The sequence below is a fragment of the Perca flavescens genome, chromosome 14 (assembly GCF_004354835.1).
Source record: "Perca flavescens isolate YP-PL-M2 chromosome 14, PFLA_1.0, whole genome shotgun sequence".
Lineage (NCBI taxonomy): Eukaryota > Metazoa > Chordata > Actinopteri > Perciformes > Percidae > Perca > Perca flavescens.
The window spans coordinates 9,079,585-9,093,279 of record NC_041344.1 but is presented as its reverse complement, the minus strand read 5'-3'; the positions used below and the strand labels follow the sequence as shown (position 1 = coordinate 9,093,279).

At 40.6% G+C, this 13,695-nt stretch overlaps 1 protein-coding gene across 1 annotated transcript in view; it reads right to left on the bottom strand.

The window, feature by feature from the left end:
• Positions 1–11,681: 11,681 nt before the first annotated feature.
• pvrl2l (PVR cell adhesion molecule related 2 like) overlaps positions 11,682–13,695 on the bottom strand; it is a 364,045-nt gene continuing 362,031 nt past the window's right edge. Inside the window, exon 10 of the mRNA XM_028597617.1 lies at positions 11,682–13,454. Within this exon, the coding sequence (XP_028453418.1) occupies positions 13,248–13,454 (207 nt within the window). The 3' untranslated portion in view covers positions 11,682–13,247. The remainder of the gene's footprint in view (positions 13,455–13,695) is intronic.

The window sequence follows — 13,695 nt, the reverse complement described above, 5'->3', positions numbered from 1 at the left end:
AGTAGCTTATGAAGCCTGTGTGGACAGAACTTGAGAGCAAACTGCTTTTAATAAATATATGTTCGAGTAAGCCAACGAAACCCCAGGCATTTTAAGACAAGGCCATGCTCAATTACACATAATGACTAGTTTGGTTGATTAAATCGCTTCTCTAATTTAAAACGGAAAGTGGTCAAATAAAGAAATATGTACCCCGAGTTAGAAGTGCCAAAGAGAACCAAATGAACAGTCAATACTGTGACTAACTCTAAATGTCATGCTGCCTTCCCTATATTCACTGCTGTATAAATCCATGACAATGTGTCTGAGAGGGTAATCTGCTACGCTAGCAGCACGGCTATTGGAATGGCAATGTCGGACGGTCCGCCACTTCGGTCTGAACTGAAATATCTCAAATATTGGATGGAATGCCATTCAATTCCATAAGAAAATGAAAGGGGTCCAGAGGATAAAGTCTAATGCTTAGGCGATCATCTGCTTTTCCTCTCGCGCCATCATCAGGTCGAGACTCTTTGGTCTTTTTAGGACTAAATACGTGGAGAACTAATTAGAGGTTGACCGATATGGGTTTTCTCAGGCCGATGCCGATCTTTTGAAATCAGGGTTGGCCGATGGCCGATATATGCTGCCGATTATTTTTGGCCGATATTTGCTTGTTTTTAACCTCTATTTTTAACTACTTAAGATACACAAAATTTCTCAACAAAAACATTTATTGAACACTTGAACACCAGTCTGCACTTGTATACTTACATTCAACATGTATAATGTAAAAACATATATTGTATAAATAAACAAAACGGGTGAGAAGAAAGAAAGAAAGAAAATAAACTTAACTTTGTCAAATAAACTTTTCAATGAAAAGATAAAAGTTTAGTGCACTTAGCAGCATTTATCAAACATCTGAGAACAATAAAATAAATTAACCATTTTAACAATAGTAGTGCTGACACACACAGTAGCAACCAGCAGCATTTCTTTGTTTTGGTGTTGGCTGGGTGAAGCGCTGCCATAAGGGAGTGGTTTTCTTTTCAGCCATCAGACATAATGACTAATAAAGGGGGAAAATACAAGGTTAAGTTAGTATTTTTGTATAGTATCTTCTTCAAGTCATTTTATAGATAGGTATCGATATAAAATCTAACATTTGTTTTATAAATCAGCTAATAATTCAGTGCATTGTAAGTGATACAAGGCTAAAAACGTTTCTATCATCTTCCCAAAAACTGTCCTGAAACGTGTTTTATGTTTGTTTTGTTTGTTGACAGACAAAGCCAAATGGACAAAACCTAATTATCGCAAAAGGGGGGAAAACAACTTTAGGCCATATTGTCAAAATTAAATGATTTAATAATAATGTAATAACTATAACTTATAACAATAACGTATTTCACTAGTAAAATGCTGTTGAACGACAAAAACAACCACCATGGCAAAAGGGTATTTTACAATACTGTGTTCTTCAGACAAGTAGACAACGGCAGCTGCACACTGCTTAACATGCTGCTGTTGGATCATATACAGTGAAATAAATCACACTTCACACCGTTCGGCTGTCAGCATTTTAATCGTGTTTAATCCATCTGCTAGCTTACGGTAGGCTAACGTTAGCTGCTGACGACTTAACTAGCGTCACATGCTGCGATGTTTCTGTTATTCTAACATTCGTTTTCGGAGCATCAGAGAGCAAAGCAGGCATATCAGTGGCGCCGAAATGAGTCACAGAAATCCGCGTTGCTATTCGGTCCGGTAGATACGGGTCGTTAAGGCACAGGTGCCATATTAGCAGCATTGACATATATATATAATGGACCAATAGACCCCGTTGCTCTGGACAGAGACCAGTGAAGGCTATTAGAAGCACTTTTCCGGTGATCTCTTGCTTTACTGCGCAGCCTCCAACTGACAGAGACAACGTAAATGTGACGTGAGCAACCTGTCTGAAAGTCTTCTGGTAGCTGTGACAAGAGAAATCTCAATCATTTCCAATCTTACAGAGACTGAGAGCGTATGTATATGTAAGGAGATAACATAAGCACAGGCTAATTATTGCTAACTAACATGCTAGTTAACATTAGTAATTAAACCTAAACAGCTAATGTAAGTCAAAACTACCTGCGAGCTTCTCCTGTACTGTACGGTAATTCCTCTGCTGTGCGACAGTAAGTCACTTGGCTATGACACAATCGTTAGCTTATTTTTACAAAAATGTCTGCTACGGAGCCATAACGTGAGGTACAAGGTAATGGAGCCTTTTATACATTGTTGTGTTTCTTTAGAAATAAACAACGGACCAATATAGTCTTTAAACGCTTCAGATGTAAAGTTATTCGCAGTCAAGTGACGTAAAAAAAAAATGGCGGCAGTGAAATGCTAACAAGAGGTGATCGCTTTGTAGCAACAAAATGGCGCCATCGGAGGTTTGCGTTCTGAAGCGAAGCTTACCCCCTTGATTAGCAGCCGGTCTACTCTGTACCAACCCTAGCAACGGCGCTAGCAAAGCCAGTCCTTCACTAGCCTATGGTGCGGTGGTCTCTTTTAACTACAACTTCTTTCTCTGCATTGAGTTGACAACCCTCTCAAATATAGACACACAAACAGAACAAATAATAAAAGTCTCAGATCCACTGTCTGTGATTGCAAAATTCTAGCTTAATTATTGTGACATGACTGCATGACATGACAGCTATCAATATCCAAAGTAGCCGAACGTCATGTCGCCTATTCATGTTTTTTCCTCGAAGTTGGCAGTAACATGTCATACGTTTTTCATTAAATATATAGGACTTAAGAATTTAATCCTTACCGTTTTCTCCGAGGAACAGCTCCTTCCTTAGGCACTGGATGAGGTCTGCTCACTCTGCTGGTAATTGACTCTAGGGGCAGCGTGCGTCGAACACGTGTTCCACAACAACAACACCAGGCTGCCCGCAGATGCGCCTGCCTATTAATCGGCTTGATATTGGCCGATGCCGATTATGTAAAAAATGCCCCCCCATGTGTTTATCCATGATTTCCAAATCCCAAAATGCTTTCCCTTCACAGATGGTTTGATGTCATGGTTCTCTATCATGTTCAGCACCGCTCCAGGTTTTCTCCATTTTACATTAATGAATAGAACAATTACTCAGTTTACGGATAGAGCAACAAGGCATGCAAAAGATCAACTTGATCATTAAAAAAAAAAAAAAAAAAAAACGCCCACCCCCGGAGTACAACGCGTGTGGCCTCTGCCACATAGTGGAAATCAGTTGACATTAAAAATCTTCGATAACACTAAGCTATGCTTTCTGTACTACAACACAACAAACTCTTCCCAGCAGTCCTCTCTCCAACTCTCCTCCTCTCACCGTTGTCTTCCATCAACAAGTCCCTTCCGCGAGACTTGGATAGATCATAGACGGTATAATATTAATGGACAGAGCATGTGTGACATCACCCATTGGTTTGTGGAGATCTACTAGGAGTCGTCGAGTTTGCCGTTACGGGCGCAGCCATCCTGGTTGCGGATGTGCCGATTTTAGACGAGAGGGAGGAGCCCTTACACTCTACGTTCTTACGCCCCAAAACACCCCCTGCTTTATCGCCGATTTTAAAATCAATGAGACATAATTCTAAAAAATTAACATCATTCTGTGTTGCAGAAGACTTAAAAGTAGCGATTGAGACCATAAACTCATTATGAAAAGGTTTACTGAGGTAATAAATCAAGTGAGAAGCGGGTCACTTTCTCATAGACTTCTACAGAAAACAGACCTCCTTTTGCAACCGCACGTGTCGCCCCCTGCTGGAATTCAGATAGAATGCAGGTTTAAGGCAGCCTCGTGAGACCGTCCTGATCTCGCGAGCTCCAGTTTTCCACTCGCAGATCAGTCTGGCATCTTGAGGCAGAGAAAATTTGGAGCCGTTAGCCAAACGACCGGGCCAATCAGCGTTGGTTTTGAGGCGGGTTAGGTGGTGATAGACAGATGGTTTATCCAATCAGCTAACCAGTATTTTCAGACAGCGGTAGCCGCTCGCTAATGCTTTTTTTCTCTTGGATCCTTCTTTTGGAATATGGTCCGGGAACCTGAAATGGTTCCTTTTTATTCCTAAATTCTAGTTACACAAACGGCAAATCTCCTTTACCGACATGTTGCTTGCATGCTGAGCTAACGAGCTATGCTTTGCCTGCAGCAGCAGGGGCGGGCTTGTGGTTGTATTTTCATACGCTTCGTGGATCTGACTGGTTGATTTGGCCCGTCTATCACCAACATAGGTGATAGACAGATGGTTCATCCAATCAAATAACCAGTATTTCTGCCCCTTCCCAAAAGTTCTCCAACGGAAAGTTCCCAGATGGATATGCCGAGCAAATGCGAAGCAATCCATCTGGCGGAGTCAGGTTAGGTTTAAGGCACTTCCGCATTTGCAGCACTTCGCCATACCGGATGCTTTGTCCAATAATATTATACAGTCTATGGGATAGACCCAGTAACAGACCAAAATCAAACAAAAAGGTAAAGAAATAATTTCCTTTCTCTGTAGGGTCCTTGTATGTCAGCGACTTTTAACAATCTGAGTCTATCAGTGGCAAAAAAAAAAACAGCGCTTTTAGTGGACTTACACTGACAGTGCAGCATTGCCCCGAAGGATTACATTGCAGCCCGTTTCGCGGCTGCAGCACTCTCGCTCAATACTGGACCAATTTCAATAATTATTGTCCCCATTACAGCTGGAACACACTGCACCCGTGCGCCTGGCCATTCATACCGGCCGCGTATTCCTACATGGCTCTCTCCGAAAAAGACAGGATGAGTGGGGAAAACTGTAATAATTGTAGCCTATATGTGGCTCTGTGTGTGTGTGTGTGTGTGTGTGTGTGTGTGTCTCTCTCTCTCTCTCTCTCTGTCCGTCCGTTGGTCTCTCATTCTCCGTGTGCCTGATCACGTGTCTCGCTGTAAGAAAGTCAAGACAGCCACGAGACGCTTACGAGTGCAGTATGTTCCAGCGGTTAGTCACTTTCAGACACAAAAACTAAGATGAAAAATACCTCAGTTTTCCCTTAACCATGGCTATTTCTAAGTTTAGACAGATTCGTACAATGTAGTCTTTAGTTTTTTGATCTCATGATCCATGCATTTGCTTTTGAAATGTCCGGCATTTAGCCACTGCTTTTTTTTCTAAAATATCTTTTCAGCAATTAGTTATTCTTGCCGTGCAGACTGTAAGTGCACTTTAAAACCAGTTCACACTTTTATTTTGTTGCTCTCTTTAATCATCACTTGTCAACTGTAATAACCTCAGGCATCCGGCTTCACAGCTCTCATCCATCCATCCATCCATCCGTCTGTCTGTCTGTCTGTCTATCATCCTAACAACAATAATTAATTCCCTGCTGAGATTAAGGATTTATTGTACGGAAATCTTCGTCTTTCCTTTTTTTTTTTTTTTTTTTTTTTTTTTTTTTTTTTTTTTTTTAAATCGAACATAAAACATCTATTACCTGATTATTTTCCTGTGGATCCCTGGGAGAATAACTCATTAAATTATCTTGAATCTGTTCCTGTTCCAGATGATAAGACAAAATAAAACATGCTTTTTCAATAACCTGTGGAGTGCCGTGGATTCTCATTTTCTCTGGGGCCATTTTTCTCAATGGGGGCTCCAACACAACAGGAGGGCGGGGCCCCTTTTCCCTCCTCCAACTCCATGCCACTTTTCTCTCTCATCACATCTCTCCCACTCACTATTGAATAGCTCATTGATTCAGCGGGCCCACTTTCCCTCAGTCTCTCTCACTCTCTTAATCTGTCTCAGTCTACCTCTCTACCTGCTTACACTAATCCCTCTATCGTGCCATTTCTTTTCTTTCCTTCTCTACACTCAATAACAGACTCTTTACACTTTCTCACTCTCTCTTCATCTCAGCCGTCGTTCCTCTTCCCCCACCTTTTTCCCCCTCAAATCTGCTCCTCATTCATGGCTTCGGGAATCGGAGTACTAAGTGGTTTCATTACTGTGAATAATTGCAGCCTCGTGGTGGTAAGCAGCAGCCTGGCTCCGCCCTCCTACGTACTTACGCTCAGTTTTCATTTCCCTTCAGTACTACAAATTTTTGGCGGTCCAATCAGTGAAAAGAGGGAGTGGCTGCGAACGATGACGTTGAGGCCGTGTGCTAGAGTTGTAGTTCCGTAATGGCGGCGGAGAAAGACGCGAGCGAAGCCATTCGGTCCGTTGTGGCCGAATATGCTTATGGAGGATCCCTAGTAGGGCTGAACGATTCTAAGATCTAAAGTTCTAAAAATTTAATTGCAATTTTCCTCCCAGATATTACGATTCAATTTGCAATTATTATTTTAGCTACATATTGCACCTTCTACGATCATGTTAAATAGGTAATAAATATAAATGAAAAATGTTCTGTAAACAATCTGTGATTTGTAACATTCTACCAGCATTTATTTAACAGTAACTATAATAAAAAGAGGAATACAAAAATGTTAAATCAAATGTTACAAACACTCAGCTAAATATTCACATTTGATTAATGGCGGTATTCCCAATTAGCTAATCGCATTCTTTCAAATCGTGACTTGAAAACAATTAATCGTTCGGCCTTAATAGTATCATTGTTCTTCCTACCATCTCAGTTGGATCCTTGCCTTTGAACTCAGCTCTCCAAAAGAACAGTGAGCCTAATTTTTCAAGACTAGAACAAATCATCCCTCAAAAGGTTTGTCAAAATCGACAAACCTGAAATACCACCTGAGATTTCAGGTTTGACGGATGCCTGATGTCATCTGATGGAGAACATAAATCAGGTAATGTGCGGTGCCTCTCTACAGTAGCTGTGGCCCTGCGGTTTCATCATCCACGCCATTCAACATTTAATATGATCGTCCATCACATGACAGTCCGCGCCTCAGTCGGAATTTGAATCAAACCCCTCCTGAGGCCTGATCCCTCTCCTGGCTCACTTACTATCTTGGTCAAAAGCACCACCCAGAAGGGACCAGGATGCACTTAACTACAGTTAATTAGCCACAAAAATGAACAAATGCTTGCTGACAATGAGCGTGTCTCATCTCATCTCATCTGACAGGGCTAGAGTCTTGGCTTAAAATAAAGTGCAACACCTGCTACCACAAAACAGGAATCTTAACTCTTAAGGATTGTCACTTACTCCACTATCAATTCAGCACTTAGCCTACAGCTTTACCAGGCAAAGTTTTTCTCCTAAAATCGTATAAGTCTAAATCACGAACTAGAGTCCTAACACAGAAGAGCATCCCATGTGATAGATTTCACAGAAAGCTCAGAATTTTCCCATTTGTCAAAATAATCCTTATTCGTATGCTGCCGCAGCACACACTCAAACTGCACTCGCTGATAATGTGGAACATAAACGTGAAATATAAAAACATGATGCTAACAGCAGAGAGTGAGCACTTCATCCAGAGCAAACTGAACACACCAGCAACAGCTGAACCTCCTTCACTGTAAAAGACAGTTTTAACAGCATCAGGTTGTGTGTTTTCCGGGGTGCCAGAGGTCTTACACATTTCAATAGGTAGTTCCTGCACTGTATTCAGGTCTGCAGTTGTAGAGGAAACACTTTACTTTGGAATGTCATGTAACTTAAGGTTAAGGTTATGTCAACTCAAGCACTGACATCCGAGTGTGTTTGACCCTGACTGGTAGGGCAGCTCGATAATGGGGAAAAAAGAAGCATAATCACGATTATTTTTAGGTTATATAAGAAGTAAAAAAAGAAAACCACTACCAGGAACCGAATCCGTCTATTATATTCATCCGCCTATGTTGTTGACGCAAACCCGTGCAGAAACGTGAAATTTCGGAATCGAACTCCACCAGACCCGGAAGAGAGGCCCAATTAGTGATTTGACAGCTAATTGCTATAAGTTATATAAGCTATAAGTTACCGTTAATTTACAAGTTGTCAAAAACGTTGTGTCTTACCTGAATGTAATGGCTTTCTCCCCTGTGCCTGGCCATGTTGATACAATCCATCCTCCTTGCCAAGACGGATGTTAAAATACAGCCAGGCTTTTTCTGTTATTCCTCTCTGGCTGTTTGAAACAGCATGGCTAATCCACTTTTATTTCATCTTAAAAGTCCACTTGCTGTCACGGTGACGGAGCTTTGCAGGTTTGTTTTTGCATAAAGATAACTTTCGTCTGTTTGCCCTTTTATACTAAATGCTCGTTGCCACGACTGCTAGCTAACGCTAGTTGCTAATTTGCTACCTGACCCTTTATATCACAGCAGGGGCATTCGCTCGCCTCGCGCAGGTCATTTGGTAGGCTACCACCTCGTGGCCACAGATGCACCTTTTACATGCGCGCGCACGCACGCACAAGCACAAGCACCAGGGTTACTCGATTATGGAAAAAATAATCACGATTATTTTTGGTAAATATTAAAATCAGGATTGGTTGTGTGAATTCAGTTTGACTTTAAACAGGTTCTTGGTGTTTTGCATGCACACACACACACACGCGCACACACACACACACACACACACACACACTAGGGTTGCTCGATTATGCAAAAAAATCATAATCACAATTATTTTTGGTCAATATTAAAATCAGGATTATATTTGCTCATCATCTTAAAGATGTTGCATTTATTCAATTGCACTTTAAAAAAAACACCTTAATAATTTTGTTTTGTTTGAACAAAATAAGAGTTTACTTGCAAAATGTAATGTGGAAAATAATTTCTTTTTTTCACGATTAAGTGTTTTTTTATAATCATTAGGAGCCAAAATCGTAATTGCGATTGAAATTTCGATTAATTGCACAGCACTAACACAAACACATCATTATTAACAACATATAATGATGTTGAACAGACCTGGACACGCTGTAATAGAACGGGACCCAACCTGGACCCATTGACCGTATCTATAAACCCGGGGTCCGAACCCATACTAGTCGGGTCTCGGGTTCTAGGTTACGGGTAGACCAGTGAAGACCTCTAAGCGGAAGTGAGATCTAAAAACACACCTGCAATTAGCCTGCCGCTTACTGTATCGCCATATGTGCCACCGAAGAGAACTAAACGGGATATTCGAGTTTTTTTCGAGTTGTTTCTTTTAAGACCTTTTAAGATAGCCTGTTTAAGATGAAAGCTTATAAAAAAAGATTCCTCAGAAAGAGAATCATCTCCCTCTACCTTAATCTACTCATTACCTGAAGATATTAACAAGTTGTCTGGACTTACCAGGCCTCCAGCATGCTGCCGTTCCTTCAGGTTCACTCTTGATCCTGGCAAAGCAGGGGTAAATAACCACCAAGACCTCCCGTCCTTTTGGTTTACATTTTATTTGACAAGACAATGATCTGTAAAACATGTACAATAGGATTCCCGAAAAAAGCAAACAAAATGATAATCGATCTGTGACAAACAAAATGTGTGAAAGAAAATCGATCAACACTCAGAAAAACATGATTACATCTCCAGTGTGTGTCAAACCCATGTTGTGTTCTTGTGTTTCCCCCCTTTCATCATCCATCCTATACTGTCAGGCAAGAAATGTGAGTGTAAAAGCTAAAAATAACATAAAGAAGGCACGTCTGGCTCCGTGATGAAAAGCTGTGATGACAATGGATGAAAGAGAGAGAGAACGGGGGGGGAGGGGGGGCAAACGAGGGAGAGGACCGGATTCAGACCAAACAGCATTATTGAGAACATTCACAGCTTGTGTTTCTGGCATCAAACCCATAACGGGGGAAAGCGAGGAGACAAAATGCAACGCTGCAGCTCTCACAGACGGGACGGACCCAGGGCCTCGATGGAGCCTAACAGCTAATCCATCTGAAATCACTGCAGTTCTCCCACATCGCCCTCTTATAACTGGTGACTCATGCTTTTTGGGTAAATACTGCTTGTAAACTGACTTGGAGCTAATATTTCTTTGCGATTTCCGTTTTAGTTGGCAGCTTCATATGTGCATTCCTGGCGATGTCAAGATTGTAATTCAAGATAAGTCCGAATGAAGCAACTGTATTAAACGTATAGGTCTACTGAATGATCCCCCAAATGAAGCAGAGCTATCAAACTCAGTTCTGAATGCTTGCTGAGTCATTGGTCTCTGATATAACGGCTCCCAATGATTGTCTTTGTCTTTTTGCTCAACCTATCAACAGAAGCCCTCTGGCAAACACATTGAACACATTAATGAAATGAAAACTAGATATTCATTGATTTTAGGAAATTAATTTACAGACAAAAGAGCAAAACCGTCACATTTAATTCCCCTTTATGACCGTTTTGGTTCTGCGGTAGGGCTATAAAATACGTTACATGTGATTGTCTGACACTGCAACAATATAAGAGAGTCAGAAAGCCATGCGCTTGTCATGGGGGGTCCGACTCTTCTTGCGAAACTTGGACAGATTTGATCACATTGGTCCATGCAGCATGCAGACATTCCCTTTGATCAAAATAAACACCTCAGACACAAAAAAGCAGACGTACAAAAGACATTTTACACCGTTAGCTAATGTAGAATAACCTATTATTTCCTGAATTGAATGTATAGGCTACTGCAGATTTATTCTTCAGTAAAAACAATTGACGGGAACCAAATAATGCAACTAAACTAACCAACCAATCCACCCCCTAAGTTAGTTATGTTACGATAAATCAAATGAAATTGTGTCAAACTTGTATCCGTATTTCAGTTAGCATGCAGCAGAAATTGGTAGGCCTACTTCTAATTTATAATAACTACAAATATATAAACAACCAAAAAAAAACTCTCCACCAAAGCTAGCGATAACTGAATGTGAACAGATGATTGTCATACATCAGAAAAACGAAAATATTGCATTTTGTGCCGAAAGCTGTGATGAGACATATGACGTCTTGCAACAGTTCCTAACCTATTATTTTTTATCACTCTATCAATCTGGTTTTATGTCTCCATTTATGTGTCCCTCCTCCTGTTTAAATCTCTATCTGCCAACTCTATCAACGTTTAGACATGTTTACAGAACTGCATTGATCCATAACCTGACTATGTGCTTTTGTGGGGTGATTTGAACGGGCGCGAATAGCCACATCCTGTACCTCAGGAAGATTTGTGCGCCTCAGGGTCTCGAGCAAGAGCTCAAGATTATAGAGGAGAGGAAAGATTGCATCTCTGTGTGCATTGCCCTCTGTGGCTGCGAGAGATGACGATTCCGTGCTGACTGCATTTTCGGATCAGCGCTAAAGCACAAAAACAGGAAGCTTACCGAGCCTTCACGACCAAAAAAAAAAAAAAAAAAATAAAAAGAAGAAAAAAAAAAACGCTCCGCTCTCTCAACTTAAATTGGACTTGTGCTTGTGGTGTGCAGTGAATGTGACAGCTGCATTGAGAAATAAACAGCTTTTCTTTTGTTTGTCAAAAATGTTCTTACAAATGGAGAAGCCACCGATCATGCCATGCAGAGTAATATGAACAAGGAATAAAATCCACCATTTCATCTTTTTAGATATATATATATATATATATATCTATATATATATTCAAATAAAACATTTTAGTATTAAGTGACAATCTCAATGTACTGTGAAAAGTAAAATAGTAATATACACTTTGTTTTTGTTTTTTTAAACTGCTCAATTTGACATCTAACAAACTGCCACCCACCCCCACCCCCACCCCCACCCCATACAGAGGCACTGATAACAACTACACTTTTTTTTTTTTATGTGCACACATTTCACCAACAATATATTCATCAATATTATCAATACTATTTACATCATTTCATCATTTGGTACCATCTGACATCTATGAAAATCAATTTTTGATTCAGTTAGGCATAGTTGTTGCTCACCTTTTTGTGTTCTTTTCTTTTTGCTTTGAGGAGGACAATCGGCTAAAATGCAAAATGCATATTTTCTACATATGTAAAATGTTCTGCATATATCAGAGTGTATGACCACTTTAATCTGTTAAAATGGCTGTAATGGCAGTAGTTTTCTAATACATGCTGAGCATTTTCACACTCTCAAAATACATCCCTTATAATGGTGTTTTGTACGTGTGTGTGTGTGTGTGTGTGTGTGTGTGTGTGTGTGTGTGTGTGTGTGTGTGTGCGTGTGCTTTGCGTGCTTTGCTCTAAACCAAGTTTCATCTTCCCAACACACAGCCCTACCAACTCTTGCAATTATGAATCACGGAATCTTAATCATGTAATGTTGCCAGGTTACGGAGCTTAAAAACGATGTCACTTCGTTAGTGCTAACGAGCAGGCCGGTGCCCCGGGGACAGATGAGGCCCTTTGACGACATAATAAAGTTCTTTATTGGACTGCAGCCTGGGCAAGAGTGGGAAAGGCTGTTTTTCAGTAATTCTAGGAGTTGATAAATAACTGAAATACTTTCAAACATCTTGGGTGATTAATTGAAGCTGCTTGGAGCCAAATTCACTGGTATGTAATTCCAACCCAACCAACCGTGGAAGAAGAGTACTTTTAAAGGATTTCAAAGATGGTGTTTGTATTTCATTTTTTATAACTGTCTCTATAGTAGCAGACTGCAACAGGAGCCTGAGGTTTTTATCCCACGGCTGTAAACAGAAGAGCCCAGGACTGGCAGCTTCACATAAAACAATACTTTTTACAATGGGGACATTGTATGTTCATGGCACAAAATGTTGCATGTAATATTTCATACTGAATCCACATGAAATTCGGTTGCGTTATTGTTATTTTGGCTGAAATTTAGATTTGCGAGGATCACGCAGGGGGAGCACGGTGTGTTAATTAGTTTGTGTCTGTGCACCCTCAACTGCTGTGAAAAGGGTGATATTTCGTACTTTATGTTTGCTTTTCTGACCAGATATTTGAAATGTAATGAGGATTAAAAATGTGTATAACACTTGCGAGAGTTAAAAAAAGAAAAACAAAGAAAAGAAAAGCGTGTGTTACTCTTGCTAACATTCCTATTTGTCAGTAGTCACAAGTGTCTTCTCAAGAAATGAAAACCCTGCTAAATACCAGTTTCCCTGGGGAACATTTTGACCCATAACATCCCCTACATGTGTAAGAAAAATAAACTTGAAAGTAAAATGTCATCATTAAGTAATGGGTGTAAATTAAAACTTAAAATTTCTGAAAAGTTTCACATACAATAGAAGATATTTGTAGCGTGGAAACAAGTGCGCACGCCTTTACTTCCCATGCAAATTTAGGTGACCTGGAACTTGCCCATACGGCCGTGATGTGGTGCTCTGGTTGCCACGGCTACACATACATGGCGGGAGAAACGAAGCTCTCGCCGCGTGAGATGTTGGCAGCCGGTGGCTCGTGATTGGATGATTCCAAGTCGTTGCCGTGGTAACCGTCGGGGGCGAGGTCTTTGAGTTCGCTGATTTTGTCGAATTTGTCCGAGTCGTCTAGGACTCGGGGAGCGCCGCCGTTCAGGGCTCCGGTGGTCTCATCGTCCAGGTTCTGCAAGATGTCAGACGAATTATGGGGAACGCAAATGATATTAAACATTAAACACATTAATATAAATCCAGTCACATGAAGTCTCACTTACATAACAGTGGGGATCGACCAATTCTGGTTTAAGTAGCGCAAAGTAGCGCACTTTTTAATAAATTAACTTGATCGGTTATCAGGCAAATAAAACGGCGAAACAGATAATCTGCAAACTGTCAAAAACAATTGCCAATAATCGGTCTATCCC